We start from the raw sequence: 22,826 nt of genomic DNA, 5'->3' as shown, positions 1-22,826 counted from the left end.
CTCAAATCTCTTTATAGAACACCTCCACAGTGGTGTGCAGAGGAGGAGCAGGGGGTGGTGGTGATATCATTGGGAAGCAGCGAGCACTTTTCTATGGGTCTCTAGAGGGGTGGCATCCTTCAGAAAGGAAGTGGCTGCAAGCATTTTCAAATGTCTGTGTGAGTCTGGTGGTGGTGTATGCATGCACATCAGAGAACTTTGAGCTTGCACATCCCTTACTGAGTCTATTTGTGCTCCCAGGTTCTTTGTCTTATACAACAGTAGAGACAAGAAAGCAACAAAAAACAGGAAAACTGTTCAACAAGAGACTGTTGTAGGACCCTAAGAGGCAGTTACCTTTCTCAAAATTAGATTTATTAACATTTAATATATACAGAACTTAAATTGCCTTTAAAGACACTCTTACTAAACCTACTTGTTAGATAGAAATCATATGACTTTGTCTTGCAGATGTTTTGTGAGGTTAATGTCTACGTGAAAGTGTCCTCTCAAAGGCATTATGTTTTCTCTCATAATCACTATCTCTATCTTCCTTGTCCTTCCTACCTGGTGTCTCAGTGACCTATGTACACATTAGTTTTGGGTTGCTATTACACACTTGAGTAATAATTGATTTATACTTCAATATAAGAAAAGACCTTCTGAACTTTTCCAAGATGGAGCTCCAGCATACAAGTATACATATTAATGTTATACTGTACATACAGAAAAGTGCGACTTTGTAACAGTGGGCACATAGCTAGTTGTAATTACTGTTCCAGATTGACTAAGAATTGTACACATCTTAAGGTGTTTCTACACTTAAAACACAACAGTGTAGTGACCTATGCTGGTGGGAAGGGTTCTCCTATCACTTCAGGGAATGTACTTCCGTAAGAGGCAGTAGCTAGGTCAACAGAAGAATTCACAGCCCTGAGAGAAGTAGCTATACCAATGTAAGTTCCTAGTGTAGATCAGCTCTTCTTTTTGTCTCATCCATAGAATATATTCTCTTTTTTAAGTTCCTTGCAGAAGGGTCTGCCATTTTCTATGTAGAACACCTAGCACACTAGGGTCCCAGCCTGGTTGGCCTCTAGCTACTGGAATATAAATGTTAAATGCTAGTACATCCTATTCAGCATAAAAGGTTATGCTTCTGAGTCAGTATTACATATGACCATATACTGCCACTGTTTCCTCCCCACCTTGAACTGAACAGAAGGGAAGTAATTTTTAATTTGGAAACGTCCTATCCCTGGTCAGATGGCATTTCAGGTCGTTGTCCCCCCAATCACATGTAACTTCTGGCCTCTGTAGATATTGTTGCATAATTGGGGCTGGAAAAGATATAGGGTATTGCACTACATTCTACTAAGAGCCTTGGTGACCTTGAAAATGCAGCACAATACTTGTGTTTTTTACTACTTGAAAGTTTTTCAGCTTTTTTTGTGTGTTTGCAAGTATAGTTAAAGTAAATGTATGTTCTGAATTAAACTTCAAAGAAGACTTTTGTGCATTTGCTTTAGAATCTTATTTCTGAGACTTGTGGATTTACAAAGAGTTTCTTGTTGAAGTTGTATTTCTAGGGATGATACTGTAAGTTTGCTATGGATCCCACTAGCCAGTTTCTCAGGTCTTCTTCTTTGGCTGTCTGTGGGTATTCATGTGAATTCTCAGTTATGGTCCTGATCTTGCAAACAATTATGTCTGAGCTTAATTTTAAGCATGTAAGTAGTTCACTGACTTAAATGGAATTGCCTGTGTTTAAAGTTAAGTGTTTGCAGGATCTGGTCTTTAGGTACAAAGCCAAACATGTATGTTTGAGATCAAAAGGAAAAAATCCTAGATTGTTCTTGTGTCTGAAAATGACCTTGAACAAAGTCAATATAGAGATGTTGAAATGGAGCCTTGGCATACAACTATTAACTTTGGTGATCTTGACTTGGTATGCTTGGATTTAATTCTTATCTAATACTTACTTATTTAATCCAACCGCACACTATAAAATAAGGATATAGAAATGTCCTTTTGAGAGAAGTACTTTGAGAATTTGGGTGTTAGGTAAGTATTTATCTATAACATTTTATTTTATTTCATTTGTAAACATAGCACAATTACATATCTGAGATAAGTGATACATGTGTTTTGCAGCTTTATCTGAATTATTCATTCTTTACTTCTGTTCACTTTGTTTTTAACTTATCAAAGTTCTATGTACCTTTTACAGTAGTAATGATGTGAAAGTCATGATCTCGGAATACACTTTGTTCTACCTTCCCTTTTCATTCCACCCCTGCCCCCCTCAACTTTAGAGGTCCTTCAAGGATAGGAGGCTGCATCAGGGACCTTGAAGCGTCTTGTCTGTCCTAGGACTGTTTTACTAAAACATCCCACTCTTGCCCACATGAGTTCAGCTTCATTGCTAAGAGTACTTGTGTAAATAATGCACTGGCAGCTGCTAGCATTTTAAACTCTATGTAAGACAGTGTGGTAAAAATTCCCATGCCCTGTCTACCCTGCAACTTAACATAGGTGACAGCACTAGCACTGAAACACATACACATTTTCCCAGCGAAATTCCATTAAAGGGACTGTTAATGAAAGGTGTGCTATATCCTGTGCAAGCAACAGAGACTTCATTGTTCTTGGCTACATGGTTCACAATGGTCGATGACATCTAATTTTAGAATATTGGCTTTCTAAGTTGGGAATAGGGAGCAATACAAATTTAGTAAGGTGAAAAGTGGTGTATGATTTGTATGAAAAATAGTCCAAATATCTGAAACTTGAATGATCTAAAGAACAAGTACAATACTCATAGTGGGACTGTAAACTTTCCCACTCTACCCTGCCATGGTGCCTTAAATCTGATTTTGAAAGGACCATTTTTATGGCTAAAAGAGTAGTTCAGTTTCCATTCCTGTTCAATCTTCAGTCTCTCTGCTGCCTGTTAATTGTAGTGGCAGTTTTGTGATTTGGGTTCTGTTTGCTGAATACCTGATTGACTCATTTAACATATGCCTCGGAACAGCTGTAATATGTTAACAATGTTCTGTCACCATTGACCTGGTCTGGGTTTATATCGGTGATCTGAAGGTGAAAAGCTCTGTAGGCATGATGTTCAAATTCCTGGATATCCTGCTGTCACTTGGAGTACAGAGTTGTAATTATTTTTTTAAAGGGTAGTGAGGAGAGAGAGAGAGAACAGCTCAGATATAAATTAATACTGAAGCAGTGTTTTTTGTTGACCAATTCTGAATCTACATGTAGTTTTCTGAAAGAAGGATTATTACAGTGTAAGGTCTCCCTGTAAGGTCTCTATTTATATAGAATTTTACTGGCCAAATGTTCTTACCTTTCAGAAATTGATACTTCTGAATTTTGAGCATTTTTATTTATTGTATTTGTTTGCTTGTATGGCACATATGCAGTTTATTGGGGGGTTATGTATATTTATGGAATAAAATGTAAATAACATCATAGCTTGTCTTTCAACTATTGTGGTTGGCTTGTATGTAAAATGTACCACAATTTTATATTGCAAAAAGGTCACAAAGATTAGAGTGAAGTGCTACATAATGGCTGTGCTAGCTTCCCCATTGGACTTAAAGGGGAAAATACTGTTTCTTTATCCGTAAATGAGACTTGGAATGTTTTTTTATTTTTCTTAGCTTTTTTGTATTAGAAATTCAGACCTTGTCTGCCCCAGTAGACTTTAGGGAACATCTTTTCTGATAAAATGTACATTTTTTTTCTGTATCAGTGCTTAAAAATGCCAGCATCCTGACTACAATATAGCTTTTACCTGCAAAGAGAGACTTACAAATTTTGTTGGTTTAGAAGATAAATCCTGTGATGACTGGAGAGCTAGTAAAACAAGTCAGTAAAACAAGTCAGTGAAAGAAACGAGAGTAAAGGATTTTTACTCAGATTATTTCACTATATGCTTACTTTAACACCTTCAATTACCAATTAATATGGTTTACGGTCTTACCCAAAATTGGCAAAAGTAGAATGGTAAGATATACAATGTTCTATATAAAGTATCAGAGGGGTAGCCGTGTTAGTCTGGTTCTGTAGAAGCAGCAAAGAATCCTGTGGCACCTTATAGACTAACAGACGTTTTGCAGCATGAGCTTTCGTGGGTGAATACCCACTTCTTCAGATGCAAGTTCTATATAAGTTCTCCCCGATGTGCTTGTGTTATGCTTCTTCACAGATTCAAGGGGAATGCCTTTCAAGTAATTGTCAAGGGCCTCATGGCTTCTTTATTGAAATATCAGGATTTGTTTCAACATATTGAAACATGAATCTTTAAGTAAACCACTGAATGCAGTGTCACTAGTAGTGGTATTGTGATATGGTGAGAAGTAAACTGCAATCTGGCAGCATGACATTAAAGTCACAAACTTTGTATTTTTGGGTAGTGCAGAGTGAAATCTTAAGATTAAAAAATGGTTGCAAGTAATAACATCTTACCCATAATAAATCGTGGGAAAATGTCTGGCATGATATGGTGCCCAAGATTGAAATTCACCCTCTGATTGCCGATAGCCTTTTTACGTTACATATCTTTACCAAGATTGCAATTGTGAAAAAGCGTAGCTCAAATACAACAACCCGAGTGAAGAATGAATTATGTAAGTTATAGTTTTGTATTATATAATACACACACACACAATCTTACTCCAAACTGGCAAAGGTGGAACTTGAAAGGCCATAACTATTCTCAATCTGTTTTTTAAAAAAGAAGCTTTAAAAGGTGACTGGTAAAGGGTTTGTTTTTAAATAGGATGTATATCCCTTTTGGGTTTTGTGATGTGCAAAGGTTGCCTGCAAAGCTTTTTTCAAAATAAATAAAATACGCCTCTTTCTCTAGAAAAAAATCAGGAACAGAGAAAAACAGATATATACCTTTATGCATACACATCATTTTGGGAGGCTCTCAAACCACACCATGGGGCTTTATAAATAGTTAGGCGAACTGTCCACAAATTAGATCAAGACAGTCATGTTATACCATGCTAAATAGTGACACATACAGGAACTATTTGCTAGTCATGTTGTGTGAGGGTATTATGCAAGCCTTTGCTTTACTGTATTTTATGCAGATAATCCAGAATATAAAAGAAAATTTAAATTTGGAGTCTGACACCTGAAACCCTACCACTTTGAAACCTATGAACCACATAGTTACTTTTAATGATCCCAAACACACCATGCAATGGTGAGACTTGATATAGGATGTTTCTTTGTAGTTTTTTTCCATTTTGAGAATCAAAGCATTAATCTGGTATTGAAGGTGTTTTGCTGAGTTCTGGGGAAAGAGGAACTCCATTTGAACAGTCAGGGACAATAATTCCTGATCATGTGCATAATGGACTCTCATAACCTTAGTAGGTTTGATGGTGTCTTATAACAATAACTTGACTAAGGAGATGAATTTGTGTGGATGTGAGAACCGACGCCCAAATATACAGATACCTAATAAGCAGCAAAGACCACCCACTGGACCTGGTATGTTATGTGAAAACTACAAACTACCTTGTTTTCATGAGGATTTCACCTCATATTAGGTAACTTGTGTTAGCTAATTTGGATTGAAAACCTACCTTTTTTCCCCAGTAAGGAAAAGGCCTCGGAGGCAATGGGTGCGGGTGTGTGTGACAGATTTCAGTTACCAATCTGCTTGAGGTGTCAGGTGGTTAGGCTGAGGCCACAGGATCATTTGGGGAGGAGATGACGAACACACCAAGGATTTAAATTTTAAAGCTTTTATTAATAAAATAACTGCGGAGAGTGATGGGTGCTCCCCATGTCACTCAGAGGAAGGAAGAAAGCATTCGTGCCCCAAGCCCTAACTCACTTTCATATTCACAGACGCTCTAACCACAGCTGGCCAAGCCTGGGTGTAATGTAAGAAGACAAGGGGAAAGGGTGGATGGGAGTTCTGTCCTGAGCCGAGGTCATCCGGGGTCTGCTGTAATTTCCGAGTTGCTCAAGCTCTCAGGAGGGTTTTAAGTCCTGGGTTCCCTTTGGGGGTGTTTTGTTCAGGGATCTCTGCTCCTGATGCTCTTTGTACCAGTCCAAACTGACTTTCTGTCGTCTTCTCAACTTTTTAAAAACACACCGGCTCCAGACACACCGGCGGGACTTTGTTTTCCCCCGTGTTGGCCTTTGCTGTTTTGTTTTGTGCTGCCTCTGCAGGTCTGTTCAGCTGGATCCTTCTTTCTTACGGCTGGTTGGGGGAGGAGGCGGGGGAATCCAGGCCCCGCTCTTTCTTGTCAGGCAGCCGCGTCGGCTGTGAGCTGCGGCCTTGGGCTGGAGTCGGTGCTTTATTTTTTGACTGAGCAAGCTGGAGTATTGAGTTAACCCATTCTTTGCTCTTTGCTCTTCTTCCCCCTCTTGGCCTCTTGCTCCTTTCAAGCGAATATTCCATTCCACACGTATACCTTTGACCTCCACCCCCAAAAGCCTTGCAATGCTTACAACTGTGTTAGCAATATACAATGCTGATCTGTCTCCCTGTGGAACCCCCTGAGGGAGGGAGTCCTTGAGCCTGTGACGGGGTGGGGGAGAAGACTGGCACCTGTCAGGAATGGTCTGATAATACTTAGTCCTGCCATGCATGCAAGGGACTGGACTAGATGACCTTTCGAAGTCCCTTCCAGTCCTATGGTTCTATGATATCCTGATAAAACACTCTCGTGGCAATGTTGATGGAACTTCTCCTCAAGATAGTAACAAATTCAAAGGACGCGGGACTTAATAAGCAGATGAGGGATAGGGGATTTTTTGCACAATGGAAAGTTGTCAGGCCAACCAGGAAATGTTCAGAGCAGGGACTTGATTCCAGAGAAGGTTTTATTTGCAACTAAGCTAAAGGGAGCCTCAGTCACTGAGTATTCAGAGGAAGTATTTTGTTCAATCCTTCTTTTGTTAGAAGTAGAATTTTTTTAGCTCCACATTTATTAAACTGATTTCTTCCCTTCATCTCTCCTAATATTTTTATAGTATCTTAACCTATTTGTTTTAAGGTGCTTAAATCATATTAAAAGTAATGTATATTTTTTTATATATATGACTCTCTTAACATAGTCAGTTAATATATTGAGCAAGAGCTCTGATTCAGTGCCGCTTGGCTGTAGATAAACTCTCAACGTTCAGTTGGAAGACTTGGAGTGTGGGCTCAATGGTGTGGAAGCTGCGGGATTGCACATTCTTAGGGTTAGCAGAAGTGTTGATACCAGGGTTCTTCAAGTATAAGCTTGCAGAATTCAGTTTTCTAGGAGGATCATTAGCTTTCCCGGACTGTGCCAAGTAGTGATAGGTGGCATGACGAGACTACTGATCCATTGCCACTCTATTCAAGCAGTACAGATCAACTGATGACCTGGACTTTTTTGAAGCTTTGAGCTGTGCTTGCTGAGCCAGATTAAAGGAAAAAACGAAGTACCTGAACTTTTCTTCTTCCAGCCAGAAATGCTGGAGTTTTACTTTGTCGCCTTGGAGTAGCCCAGCAATCACCAAAACCAAGCTGATCATCTGAGAGTAGCCATTCACCTGCTTCGCCTGGGGAAAGACACACATGGAAAAAGAAATGAATAGTTGAGTCCAGAGTGAGTGAAAGGTCTTACGCAGCAGCACAAATCCAGAGCTCTCCCTGAACTTTTTGCAGTTCCAGAGGGCTATATAACATCTGGCACCACTGCTGGCTATGACAACATCCTTCCAGAGTTCCTGAAACATCTTGGCCCATGTGCTCTTGGCTGGCTCAATTCTTCACAAGGGTCACCAATGAAGGAAGACTGCTGAAAATCTGGTGCATGTCAAAAGTTGTTAACCTCCCAAAACCTGTTAAAGACCCAAACCTGGCATCAAGCTATCTCCTGATATTGTTGCTTTCTCTGTCTCTCAAGGTTCTAGAGAACCTAATTTTACAGTGAATAACACTAGAGGTGGAGAGCATCTTGAATGTCGAGTAAGCAGTCTTTCAATAAGGTCTAAGCACGTGCAATCGAGTACTTGCTTTAACCACATTAATCAAAAACTGTTTTCAAAGAAATCTGAAAACAGGCATTTATTTTCCTTGACCTCACTGCAGCATATGATATGGTGTGGCACACAGGTCTGTTTGTTAAAACATCGAGTCCTCCCACCCTGGGTTACTGATGCCAGGGAACTGCTCTTCTGAGACAGATGGTTCAGGGTGCATGTGGGTGAGAAAACAAGTTCTTGGAAGAAAACGGATGAATGGGTTATGCAAGGGATCTGTCCTAGCCCCAACTTTTTTAAATCTATACATCAGTGACTTGCCACCAACTCAGGTGCGGAAGCTCATCTATGCAGACGACATATGCTGTGGGCTACCAGGCTCAGACTTTCTCTGCGCTGGAGAAACCCCCAAGAGATGATGCTGCAAAGCTGGCCAACTTTTGCAAGACATGGTGTCTTCAGCCTAGCACCAGCAAAACAGTCTTTAGCACATTCTACCTCCACCAAGCCACTGCTAAGAGGAAACTAAACATCATAATGAATGGCCAGAAGCTGAAGCATGAAGTGTACCCTGTTTACTTAGGCGTGGCCCTTGACTGAACACTACTTACAAAAGTCACCTGAACAAGGCAGAAGCAGAGGTCAGTACATGCAACAATATTTACAGCAAACTGGCAGGTTCATTCATCGGGAGCGGATGCACCAACCCTATGGACCTCGGTCCTTTCCATCTTGAATTCAATAACCGAGTACTGTGCGCCAATATGGAGTCAGTCGGCACACACCAAACTTGTTGACGTGCAACTCAACTCAACAATCTGCATCATCACAAGAACCCTCCAACCAACTCATCTTTCATGGCTTCTATCTTTCATTGCTCCCCTTTACATCATGAGGGAGATTGCAGTTGGCAAACTGCTTGAGAAGGTATGTGCCAACCCAAGTTTGCCCTTGTTCAATGACCTTTTAGGTCCATCAGCTGCATATCTTTCACCACAATACCCACTGTGGTTGAGGCTGCCACACCATGATGTGACAACATAGTCCTTGTGGCGGGAAAACTGATGCTTAACATTATCCGTCAATCAGTTTCTCATCACAGACCCTACTGCTTGCCTGCCCAGCTTTGACCTGCCACATCATTAGTGGGTTCTTTATAGCCAATTCTGGACTGGGCAAGGCTGCTGTGTACCAGCAAGCACCGTTGGGGTCTTCGAGGAATCCAAGCTGTGGCGCAGATCAAACCATGATGCACATTGTCGATGAGTGCCTGCTAATCAGATTCAGCCCGTGGTCTCTCAGGGTTCCATCTGGCTACTAAGAACGCTGTTGCTTGGCTCAGCAAATATGCAAATCCTAAATAAGCAAATTGATATACTCATATAATATTGAACTCATTAATGTTTTATTTTACAAGTTATGGGGTGTACTGCTGCATATTCAAGAACAAAACTGGAATTACAATTGGTAAAGCATTTAAATTTTTAGTGTAGAACTTTAAGGAAAAGTTGTATAGCATGGAAGTTGCATAGAGTGAAATTTAATTTAAAAAAGCTTTTGTGATCTTATATGAATTTTTGTTCAAATAGCAAGGGATCAAAACTTGGTCAAGGACAAGGGATAAGAAGACATTATTTATCTTGCCAAAGAGTTACAGGCTATGTGGTCCAAGTTTTAGACTTTAAAGTTGTGCCACCTCGATTATCATCTTGCTTTTTTCTTTCCTTTCTCCGCCTACACCGTCAATTGTCAAAATTCCAACATGATTTTATTTTATCCCTTGAATCATTAAAGTTGGGAAAAACTGCTTTATGCTGCTTGAAACCTGGAATTCCAGCTTTCTTACAGATATTATGAATTACTTCACAAACCTGCTAGAGCTATCAGTTGTTAAAATCATGTCTGAATTGAAGAAAGCACAAAAACCAAGATGGTAATCTGTGACATAATTTTAAGGTCTGATATCTTGTGAAATGCCATGGTCAGAAATAAATGGCTTGTACCCTAGAAAGCAGAAAAATCCCTGATTCTTGGATTTCTAGCACTAAGGATCAGAGGTGGATTTACCATGAAACAGTGTGGTGGCATGGGCCCCCCAATGATGGGGAACCCCCAAAATGCAGGACATATCTCATCTGACGACCTGCCCATGAGTCCCTGCCGGCGGCGCAGCAGGGTTCAGGCATTCTGTGGCCAGTGGCCCCATGCTGCTCCTGGAAGCCAATGGCTGCTGGCACATCTCTGCACTCCCCCTGGCTGGGGGGCGGTGGCTCTGCGTGCTGCCCCCGCCCCAGGCAGCGCACGGAGACCTGCTGCCCCCTCTCCCCCCCAAGGGGTGTGCAGAGATGTGCCAGCAGCAAGGCTAAGGTGCCCGCATTGCCTCCCTCCCTCTGTGCCACTCAGGGAAGTGGCCGGCATGTCCCTGCGGCCCCTGCCCCTGGGGGGGTGGGTGTCTCCACGCATTGCCCCCACCCCGAGCACTGACTCCGCAGCTCCCATTGTCCGGGAGCTGCAGCAATGGGAGCCGTGGGGCTGGTGACTGCGGGCAGCGATATGCAGACACCATCTGCTCCCCTCCCCCTGCCTAGGAGCTGCTGCCACAGGGGTGTGCCAGCCGTTTTGGGAACTGTGCCACCCAAGGTAAGTGCTGCCCCCGACTCCTCCTGCACCCCAGCCCAGAGCCTGCACCCCACACCCAAACTTCCTCCCAGAGCTTGCACCCCTCATCCCATCCCATACCGCAACCCCTTGCCCCAGCCCAGAGCCCACACCTAAACTCCGTCTCAGAGCCCAACCCACCACACCCCAACCTCCGCCCCAATCAAGGTACCTCACTGTATTGCCATTTACTTCCTATTACTTATAATATTGGAGGAGGATGAAGGGGGAAAAAAAGAATGAAAAACTGGGGAGTTGGGGAGATAAGAGAGTGTTATTTTTCTTGTCTGGGTCCTGCGGGTGGGGAGGGGGGCTTGAAAATTAAGCTGCGCACAGGGCCTCACTAACTCTAAATCCGCCACTGCTAAGGATTCATGAGCTGTCAGACAGTTACATTTATTACTGGTCCCATGGCCTAGCAGTACCTTTTTTAGAACAGGTCTAGGACTGAGTGTGGCAAGTCTCAGAGCATTTAATGAAACTGATGTAGTAAGGCTCTCGTTTTAAAAAAACAAACAAACCAAAAAAACCTTCATTAGACTTCCTATGAAAGGTTGCTTTTAAAATATAAAAAGTCTGTACTTCAGCATTTTTACATATATTGACTTCACTTATTCCTCCACAGGGTGTGATAGGTGTACAACTTGTGGTTACCATGGTGATGGCTAGTGTCATTCAGAAGATCATACCTCACTATTCTCTAGCTCGTTGGCTTCTCTGTAGTGGCAGGTAAGATAAGAAACAACTAATTGCTACAGTATATATGGATGTGGTGACACTTGTTATAGAGTCTAGAAATTGGAAAATTAAACTAATCAGGAAAGGTTTCAACCATTTCCAGCAGAATGCAACCACTTGCATCATTTGTACCTGATGTAGAAGATTATAATATTGTGACATCAGGCCATAGACTGAAAATATTATGAAATTCTCATTGTAAAGGAACTATGTTAAGGTTGTTATACAGTTAAGCATGCTGTTAGTTGGCTGGCATTTTTTTTCGAGAGATGAGCTGTACAACACTTTCTAATAAAGTATAGCTTAGTTCTTGCTCTCCCACAGTGATCAACTTTTCTCTGCAATGACTCTGTGTACCTAACGATTCCACTCTTGCTTTGCCTTTCATATAAGCAGTATTTAGAAATTTACCAAAAATTCTATTTTCTTACTACATCATAGGGTAAGATTTGTGTAAATTTCAATATACTGCTCCCTCGCAAGAATAGATCAAACAGACATAATGGGTTGCAAAGGGAGCATTCCCAGTATGATTGTTTCCATAATAACTAAAAACAGCAGCTATTGTGAATGTAAATCTTTATCTTAAATTTTAGAAAACTGTAGTTGGCTTATTCTTCCAAAGAAACTCTACATCATTAGAAAATGCTATACTGTTTCTCATAGAGGGCATTTTCCAGGTTTTTAACAATAACCTTCTAAGTTATTAGTGAAGTCCCAAATCATCACTTTTTTTTCAGTGATTTCTGAAGAAGTACACTTGGATTATGTGTACATTCTCCAAGCATCTTACCAGCATTTCTATGTGTTTTTCCACTACCATTTTCTTCTGCAGTAAAAAACCCCACTCCCATTCTGTTACAAGGTGGAGTTGTGGGAATTGATAAGGGTGGCAGTTATTTGAGCATAAGATGGCGCCAACCCCTGTCCTTGAAAAATAACTAGAGGTCCCAAAGTGTACCTATTTATATATTGATATTTGAGAATGGCCTGTTTAACTTGTATGCATATTGGGAGCTGTTGAGTTTCAAGGAAGAGAGGGGAAGGATGGTAATTTGCAGGTAGATAACCTAAATTTGAATGGAACTGATAAACTTTTGTCTGTGCAAGGTCTCTCACTGCTGGGTGTTATCTGCAGCATATTAAGCACTAGAGCAGCACAGTTTTGAGTGCTCTAAAAATAATTAATGAACTCTTTCATCTTCACTTGAAAAAGGAATTGCCAGTGTGCTGAGTTTTTTGAGTTTTGAGACTTTCAAATGGCATTCTTTTCTTCCCTTTCTTATGTTCCCTTAAAAAACAAAATACAAACGCAGGAGGAGATAGGTGGGGAATTTCTAGAACAAAATAAGTGTCCAAAACACAAGACCTGGTAGTAACAGAGGATCTTCAACTACCCATATCCATATATTAGTTGGAAAGTAATGTGCAAAACACACTGTCCAACAAGTACACCTCTACCTAGATATAACGCTGTCCTCAGGAGCCAAAAAATCTCACTGCGTTATAGGTGAAAACACGTTATATTGAACTTGCTTTGATCCGCCAGAGTGCGCAGCCCTCCCTCCCAGTCCCCCCCCCCGGAGCATTGCTTTGCCGTGTTATATCTGAATTCATGTCATATCGGGTCACGTTATATCGGGGTAGAGGTGTAGTTGGAATGTGTTTGGGACAACATTTTATTTAAGAAGGTGGAAAAAATAACAGGAGGTCAGCTTTGAGATGATTTTGACTAATGGGGAGGAATTGGTTGAGAATCTGAGGGTGGAAGGCTACTTGGGTGAAAGTGATGTCAAAATGATAGTTCATGATTCTAAGTAAAGGAAGGAGTGAGAGCAGCAGAATAAAGACAATGGACTTCAGAAAATCAGACTTTGACATGGGTCCCACAGTAAGGAAATCTAAGGAGAAAGGGAGTTCAGGAGCGATGACAATTTGAGAGACCGTATTAAAGGCACAATAGCAAACTATACCAATGCAAAGAAAAGACAGGAAGAATAGTAAGGGTATGTCTACACTACCTGCTGATCTGGCGGGTAGTGATCAATCTATTGGGGATCGATTTATCGCGTCTATCTACACTAGACGCGATAAATCGATCCCCAATTGCTCTGCCGTTGACTCCGGAACTCCACCGTGGTGAGAGGTGGAAGCAGTGTCGACGGGGAAGTGGCAGCAGTCGGGTAAATCGACCTAAAATACGCCGACTTCAGCTACGCTATTTGCATAGCTGAAGTTGCGTATCTTAGGTCGACTCTCCCCCTCCCCCAGTGTAGACCTAGCCTCAGAGACCACTATAGCTGTAGCTCTGTCATGACCAGAAAATCTAAAAGTGGCAACAAGGACAAATTGGCAAGGATGAGAATAAAAGAGTAGCATGACAAAATCAGAAAGGCTAAGGCACAAAGAGTTCAACTAGTAAGGGATGTAAATGGAAGTAAGAAGATGCTCTATAAATACATTAGAGGTAAGGGAAAGGCAAAGGATGGTCTAGGTCCATTAGTTAATGGGGAAAGAGACTAATAACGGATGATGCAAAGAAGGTTGAAGTGTTAAATGCCTATTTTGAGTCAGTCTTCACTGAAAAGGTTAACTGTGACCAGATGCTTAACACAATTAATATTAACCAAGGGGAAGGAACATAGGCCAAATTAGGGAAAGAACAGGTTAAAGAATATTTCAATAAATTAATGTATTCAGGACAGCAGCACTTGATGAAATTCACCCTAGAGTACTTAAGGACAATAAGCAATCTAAGAACCATTAGCGATGATTTTTAAGAGCTCAGGAAAGATGGGTGAGGTCCCAGAGGATTGGAGAAGGACAAACGTGTACCTATCTTTAAAAAGGGGAAAGAGGAAGACCTGGGAAATTATAGACCAGTCAAACTGATACCCATAAAGATACCAGAACAAATTATTAAACAGTCAATTTGTAAGTACCAAGAAGATAATTGGGTGATAATTAATAGACCACATGGATTTGTCAAGAACAAATCATGCCAAACCAACCTAGTTTTCTTCTTTGACAGGGTTACTGGCCTACTGGATAAGGGGGAAGCTATAGATATGATATATTGATTTTAGTAAGGCTTTTGAGGCAGTCGCACATGACATTCCCATAAGCAAACTAGGGAAATGTGGTCTAGATGAAATTGCTATAAGATGGGTGTATAACTGCTGAAAAACCATTCTCACAGAATGGTTATCAGTGATTCATTTCAAACTGGGAGGACACTTTAAGTGGGAGTCCCACAGAAAACTGCCATTGGTCTGGTACTATTCAGTATTTTCATTTCACTTGAAGTGCAGAGTGGAGAATACACTTATTAAATTTGTGGATGGCATGAAGCTGGGATGGGTTACAAGCACTTTGGAGGACAGGATTAGAATACAAAATGATTTTGATAAATTGGAGAGTTGGTCTGAAAGGAATGTGATGAAATTCAGTGATGACAAGTGCAAAGTAGTACACTTAGGAAAGAAAAATCTGATACACAAGTACAAAATGGGGAATAGCTGGCTAGGTAGTAGTACTGCAGAAAAGGATCCGGGCATTTATAGTGGATCACAAAGAGAATAAGTCGTCAATATGGTGCTGTTGCAAATAAAGCAAAAGTCATTCCTGTTGTATATTAACTGGGAGATAACCATTCATCTCTCCTGAATGCTGGGAGGTGTTAGAAGGTGTCTGTGTCTGTCTGTGGGCAGGTCTACACTATGGGGGAAAATCGATATACGATACGCAACTTCAGCTACGTGAATAACGTAGCTGAAGTCGAAGTATCTTATATCGAATTACTTACCATCCTCACGGCGCGGGATCGATGTCCGTGGCTCCCCATGTCGACTCCGCTACCGCCGTTTGCATTGGTGGAGTTACGGAGTCAACATGAGTGCGTTCGGGGATCGATATATCGCGTCTAGATGAGATGCGCTATATCGATCCCCGAGAAATCGGTTGCTACCCGCCAATATGGCGGGTAGTGAAGACGTACCCTGTGTCTGTGTCTATCCAGTACTGGGTACCAAACCATAAGAAAGATGTGAAACATTGGAGAGAGTCCAGAGGAGAGCAACAAAAATAGAGGATTAGAGAACCTGATCTATGAGGAAAGGTTGAAAAAAGTTGGATATATTTAGTCTAGAGAAGAAAAGACTGAGGTGGGGACAGAACATAAGTCTTCAAATAAATAAAAGGTCATCATAAAGAGAATGGTCGTCAGTTGTTCTCCATACCAAGGTTAATATCAGGAAAAAAGTTCTGACTAAAAGATAGTTAAGCTTAACAGTGTACATAAATAATATTCTTGTAGATCTAATTTAATATTTGAACAGGAATTGATTTTTTTCAGCTTTTAGTTAATTACTGTTATAAAAGTCCCATATGGAATTCCAAGGGCAACATATGGGTGTGAAGCCAGCTCCCACCACATGTTGTGATAGGCATGTGTAGGACCCATGGATCTTGAGAGGTTTGTTGGTGGGGGGGTATTGATAACTGTCACAGTGGAAATGTGTGTGCAGCTTTTGAATTTATGACAGTCTGGTGCCGCTTTGAGTTGGTGGGTGTATGTCATCCAGTGCACTAAATGCCCCAATAGCAAATGCATTTACAAAATGCCCCAATAACAACTGTCTGGATGAAACCAGACAATCACTACACTCTTGAATTAACTCCTACAGAAAAATGATAAAAAAGACCAAAAAACTTTATCACCCATGAGTGAATACTTTTCACAAAATGATCACTCTGTATCTGACTTCTCAGTCTTAATCCTCAAAGGAAACCTGTACAACACCTTCAAAAGATGAGCCTGGGAACATAAATTAACTGCTAGATACCAAAAATTATGGACTCAATAGACTCACTGGATTTATGGCTCAATACAACAATCTAGAACCTACTAACCCTCCTTTTTCCTATGATTGCATGAGTGTTAACTGCCCATTTCATCTTGAATGGTCTTTTATAGCATTTTAACTCCTTATGGTAAACAATCTGTTCCACCTTGCATTTAGTTGTGACAATGAGTACCTTTCACAGATGGTGTAGCGTGAAAATTTCTCTTTCATCAACAGAGATTGGTCCAATAAAAGATACTTCCTTACCCACCTCATTTCTCTAATATCCTAGAAACAACACAGCTACAACAACACTGCAGTTAATTGTCATAGTATTCATTCCCAAAGTAAATTCAAGAAATATCCTTCCTTCTGTCAAGCAGCAAAGTCCAGTCTTGAGGAGCACTTACAGTCTTAGGGAAGAGAAGTCATGTTTCTTGTATTGAGATTTGCCAGGCAGCTGCATGAGCATTGATATATACATTAACCAATATATAAAATATGGGTGATTTTAACCTTGGCCATTTTTTTCTGGCAGAAGTCAGTACTGTAGTGCCCCAGGAAAGATGGAATATATATAATTTTGTTTTAGATGTCCATATTTAAAGGATGTTTCTGCTTCCCACCCTGCAGGCACATAGCTATGAAAATCCCATTGTAATGGATCTGCGGACCTGAGCACAATAAAGAATAGAAAAGTTGTCCATTTTTTTTTCTTTCAAGTAATGAGGTCCACAGATCTGGCCTGCCCTGTAGACAAATTGCATCATCCGGAATAAAGATGGAAATTGACAGCCTATTCCCTTGCTGTCACTGACCAACTGATGTGATTCTGGCCCCTAATTACAGTCAGTCTGGAGTAACAGATCTGTGGATCTTATTACTTTAAGAAAAGAAACTTTAAGTTAAGTGCAGATACATTTTCCCATTGTGGTGTTTTCTTTAATACTTTGGCTCTCCTACCCCTACAGCCTCAACATTTCAGAATGAAAATGTGGCTGATGTATCAGATCCCCACCTGACTGAGAAGGAACTCTTGCGTAAACTTCCTTGTTTTTGGAACTGAAGGACCCAGGGTTGTAGGCAGTTAAATCCTATCTGGGATAGAAAATAGGGCCACATGAGGATTTGACCAGCTCCATCTTCTCCATACTCTCTGCAATAGCTGTTCCAGAGTAGCTCCCACATGTGGACAGTTTAGTCTGGAGTAAAAATGACTTCATTCTGGAATAATTACTCATTTTCTGAGAGGAGTAATCATTTCAAAATAGTGTCCACACAGGGGAGTTATTCCAGTGTAATGACAGTCATAGCTATTCCAATTTCCTCCATTTAGAACGAGGCCTTAATTGCTGTATTTGTAATGTCAATTTAAACCAGTCCAGTATTTTAATGTGTAAGGGAGCTTTTCTTGTAAAATTTAAGACTGTCAATGCATTCACTTACTAACTCTAGGATCTGAGCAACTTAAGTACTTGTGTTTGTTTGGAAAGTTTTTTCTGTTCCCCTCAAAAAGAAATGAAGGTTTAGCTATGTCACAGTTCCGTTTCCTGCCACTCCCCCTCTCCCAAACACAGAGGTAAAGTATTTCCTTGAAAAACGGTAGGTAGCAGATGCTTTAATCTGTTATTTACAACTCTCACTTAAATATGAGAGTTTAATTGCTCTTCTTTGTATTGTGTTTTAACTTAAAATTTCCGTTTTAGTTTACGATGGTATCAACATCCCACTGAAGAAGAATTACGAATTCTTGCAGGGAAGCAACAAAGGGGGAAAAGCAAAAAAGATAGGTAAATGTTTTATTTAATAATCTTAAGCACTTTAATATACTGCATGCAATGACTTATTTGCCACCTGATTTTGCCAAGACATTCTTTTCCGTGCCAGGCTATAATTTTGTAATGTGTAGGGCATAGCTTGAGTGCAAGGTGTGCTGCCATTTGCCCTCTACTTCTATTTTTAACCGACTTGAAATTTATTTTTAATTAACTTTTTGAAAGTGTTTGGTTCAGTCTTTAGTTTAAAAAAAAGCTCAAATTTGACTTCTTTTTTAAAAGGAATTCTGTCAACACAGCTTTTTCTCATAGTATCAGTCTCAAATTTCTTGTTGCATTTCAACATTCTGTTTACTTTGTTTGCTGCAACTGTGTACTGAATTTGGAGACTGAGATATTCTCTAGTAACTAAAAGGAAACTCGTTTTAATGTTTTGTTATGAGACCTATTATCTTATAATCATTCACAAACTACATCTGTGGTCTATTCACCAGATGTGAAAGCAGTCTTTCTGTATTATTGCTTAGCTTAATCTTCTGACTTGTGTTGACATTCAGCTTGAAAATCTGTTGCTCACGCAGAAGTTTGAAAATAAAGATTAAGAATTTATACAATATTTCCTTCAACTTTTACAGCTCTAATGTTTAAACTTCTGTCATCAATAAGCCTTTCTCTCATTTTGTTATAACAAATTAGAGCAAAAATAACTAAACGTATAAACTAGTGAAGGGCGACTCCAGGCCCCAGCACGCTAAGCGCGTGCTTGTGGCAGCATGCTGCGGGGGGTGCTCTGCTGGTCGCCGGGAGGGCGGCAGGCAGGGTGCCTTTGGCGGCATGCCTGCGGAGGGTCCGCTGGTCCCGCAGCTCCAGTGGACCTCTCGCAGGCGTGTCTGCGGGAGGTCCACCGGAGCTGAGGGACCGGCGACCGGCAGAGCGCCCCCCGCGGCATGCCGCCGTGCTTGGGGCGGCAAAATGTCTAGAGCCGCCCCTGAAACTAGTAATATATCAATCTTGATAGGTATTCATATGAATAGCTATCAATCATTGATACAGACTTACTAGTAATCTGTAAAATTCCTACACCAAAACTTTCAAGGTTTGAGTTAATATTGCTGAACTGTATATCTCACCAATGCAAACCATAAAAAGCAAGACAAGAAGCAGCTAAGTCATGCAATACCCAACTACTGTCCAATCATCAGTAGTCTTTCTCAATCTGAACTACCTTCTACCATCCCCAGCCTGCATATTTCTCTCATTTAGAAGTCATCATGCGGTTTCAGCTCTGACAGGAAATATAATACACCATTATGTGCATATGTACAAACTTCAGTTTTTTTTCTGTATAAAAATTGCTACTAAATTTGGTAGCACTCAGTAATATAGTTCACCTAGTCTCAAAACTTTTTTGAAACATGGAAAAAACATCTTGCGGTCACCGTTTGTAATTTGACATGTGCCTATCGTATTTACACACTAATAAAATTGACATACTGTATAACTTATAAAAGTCACACCAGCCTTATAATAATCATCAGAACATATGAATATATAACCAATAAATATGCTGGGCTGCATGTATGACTCTGAGTGTAGAACAGTTGTTTAGAGGAGTAGAAAAATGTCTTAAACTTGTTTTTATTTGGTGGTTAACAGGAGAACTGGTGTGGCAGGGATCTACATCATCTGATGAGCTGGATCAGGGGGTCTCAAACTCAATTTATCTTAGAGGGCTAGTTCCAGTCCTCAGATCCTTCCAGAGGGCCAATAATATCACTCATGCCCCCCAGAACCCGCCCCCCAAAACTCTGCCCCCACAAAAAATTCTACACTCCATCTGCCTAAGGCTCTGGGCGGTAGTTTGGGGGGGCGGGGGAGGAGGTCTGGGGTAGGGGTTTGGGGTCTGGGAGAGAGTTTGGGTGCAAAAGGGATGAGGGATTGGGCTCTGAGAGGGAGCTTGGGTGGGGGAGGGGGTCGGGTGCAGGCTCTGGAAGGGCATTTGGGTGCTGGGTGCAGGCTCTGGGCTGGGGGTGCAGGAGGAAGGGGGAGGGGTGCAGGCTCTGGGAGGGAAGTTTGGGGGCTGGGATGTGTGTGGGGGGGTGCAGGCTCTGGGAGGGAGTTTTGGGGCTGGGGGTGTGTGGGGAGGGAGTGCAAGCTCTGGGAGGGAGTTGGGGGGGTGCAGCGCCTACCTGGGGTTCCAAGGCAGGGTGGGCTGGGGGGGCCTCCGCATGTTGCTGCCCCCAGGCACCATCCCTGCAGCTTCCCATTGGCCACAGGGGCGCTCAGGGCAGGGGCAGTGCATGGAGGCACAGCCCCACCCCGGGGCTGCAGGGAGGGGCTGGCAGACACGAGGAGTGAGCAGGGAGACGCTGCTCCGCTCTGCTGTGCTGCTGGGATTCCGGGCCATTGTAAATCGCCTGGCGGTCGGGGTAGCACCTGGGGGTGTCAGGTGGGACCAAGGGAGAGACCCAGCCCCAAAACTGCTGGAGCCCCACATTGAGGAGGTTCGTGGGCCGCAGATGGCCCACGAGCCGCGAGTTTGAGACTCCTGAGCTGGATTGTACTTGCCAACTATTGCAGCATAACACTGTTGTATTCTAAGGGGGGGTATGTCTACGCTGGGTGGGGGGGGAACCCCAGGCAGCGAGTCTCAGAGCCTGGGTCTACAGACTCAAGCTTGTGTTATGGTGCTAAAAATAGCAGGGCAGACATTCCCACTCAGGCTCTGAGGCCCAGTCTGCTTGCCGGATATTAGAGCCTGAACTCCAGCTTGAGCGGTAACATCTACACTGCTGTTTAGTGCTGTAGTGTTTTTAGTGCTGTAGACCTGGGCTCTGAGATTTGCTGCTGCAAGGGTTTTTTTTTTTTCTAGTGTAGACATACCCTCTCAGGCTTCAAGACTGCAGAGAGCCATGGTCCCAGTCAGTGTTTGTATTTTGTTCAGATATTAACAGACTGTTGAAACCAAATGTTTCCTCCTTTTCTTATTGAGCTAGAGCCCCTATGTCCTGTGCTGCTGATCCACCCTCTCTTCCAACAACACCAGTTATCTTCAAAGCTGGATAACTGATGATTAATTCCAGTAAATATTTCTTAGCAACTTACAGACTCCAGCTGATGACAGGTGGTATTCTCTCCGCATGATTTTTAACTTTGCTTTCTGTCAGTCTCCAGCTGAGATGCCTGAGCCTCAGCTTCAAAGCCTCAGATTGGCATTCCTTGTTAATTTAGATGCGCATGTACAATCAGAATAGTATTTCAAACTTTGACATGGTAAAGCTAATAAACACCCTCATCTCAGTTATTATCTTTGTGTGTAGAATTTAACTCAATTACATTTTTATATATAAAAACTTCAAATATGAAAAATGTTCATCATGTAACCACTTTTAAAGAGCTTACTATGGAAATCAAAGTAAAGTTATAATAGTGAATAGATTTTTGATTAGTTATGTGCATGGATTTTACAGAAAATATAACGGTCATATTGAAAATAAACCCCTAACCATTCCTAAGGATATTGATCTTCATCTGGAAACAAAGTCAGTTACTGAAGTGGACACTTTAGGTAAGATAAATTTTTGTAATTGGGTTGAATGTTATCCCAAATATATTCTGTGATTACAATATGTTTTTTCCATCAAGTACATATTATTTGATATATACTGGAATATTTTTATGGCTAATGAGAGCGTAAAAACACAACTTATTACAAAGAAGGAAATTAGCTGAAAAGCAAGAAGTAGAACTCTTCTCTTGTTCCTTGCTTGATATCTTACTATCTGCATTAAAGAGAAGAATGAATGAGAGAAATCCAGCATAACAGATATATATTGCTACAACAAACATCTCTAGCAATGTAAGAGGACACTGGAAAGGATCAGATCATACACAGTGTACTTGAAAACGTGACAATATATGGTCGTATGCTAGTGTAGGAAGATGAGATAATTGGTGGATGTGGAAAATAAACTTTCTTTACAGATAAAACCACTAGAAGTACATGGGTTCTATGGTGGTGAGGAAACCTAAACATCTCAGATATCTGACATTCTAAAGTAAAATATTTAGAAACCACAAGGAGATACTAGAGGAAACAAGCAGATGCAAATGACGCAAGTTCCTGAAATGGAGGCTGTGTCCCTAAAATATCAGGACCATGACACATAGCAATTATTATTATTAAGGCAAATGTTGTGTTGAGAAAGAGAACCCCCACAGAGCTTAAGTTGGCCATTACAGTGATTAAAATGTTTAATCAAAAACAGAAAGACACAATGTTTGAAACTAGCTTGTGAGCAAGGAAAGAATTTACAAATGTCAATAAGTACGAAATAAGATGACTATTACTCTAAAGAGCCTTCCTGACAGCAAAGTTCTGCTAGAAAAAGATGATGATTAGCACATCTGCAGACCTTAGACTGTATCATTTAAAAAAAGAATTCAATTATAATGCATTGAAATAACTGAATTGCAACCAGTTTAGTTGTTTTGATTACAGTTAAATTAAGATAAGTGCTTTGCCAGAAGCCTTTGACTTAGTCTCTGCAGTTGTAAGGTGTGAAAGAGTTAAAGATTAGTGTGCATTTTTCTTACATTTTAGAGTTAGGAGCTTCACTTCGATGCAGTTGCTAAAGTTGACAGGAGAGAAGTTTTCTCTGTGCAAACCCCCTATTATGTAGGAGGCATGGCATATCCCTGGTTTCTAGCCAAATAATTTCAGATTATTTTGCAAACCAGCAGAGACCATCAAAATCCAGAAGAAAAAAATCTTCTGATTTTTAGAAGGGTGGGGGAGCAATTCCACACACAATGTTAAGTGTACATTACAGTTAAA

At 41.2% G+C, this 22,826-nt stretch overlaps 1 protein-coding gene across 4 annotated transcripts in view; it reads left to right on the top strand.

Moving 5' to 3' along the window:
• TMEM161B (transmembrane protein 161B) overlaps positions 1–22,826 on the top strand; it is a 108,340-nt gene that overhangs the window by 10,913 nt on the left and 74,601 nt on the right. For all 4 annotated transcript variants that reach the window (XM_045021051.1, XM_045021048.1, XM_045021050.1 and 1 more), the window contains 3 exons: positions 11,258–11,361; positions 17,921–18,004; positions 21,460–21,557. In XM_045021051.1, the coding sequence (XP_044876986.1) occupies positions 11,258–11,361; positions 17,921–18,004; positions 21,460–21,557 (286 nt within the window). The remainder of the gene's footprint in view (positions 1–11,257; positions 11,362–17,920; positions 18,005–21,459; positions 21,558–22,826) is intronic.

This window comes from Mauremys mutica, chromosome 6 (genome assembly GCF_020497125.1).
Source record: "Mauremys mutica isolate MM-2020 ecotype Southern chromosome 6, ASM2049712v1, whole genome shotgun sequence".
Lineage (NCBI taxonomy): Eukaryota > Metazoa > Chordata > Testudines > Geoemydidae > Mauremys > Mauremys mutica.
This window is presented reverse-complemented; position numbering and strand designations above follow the sequence as displayed.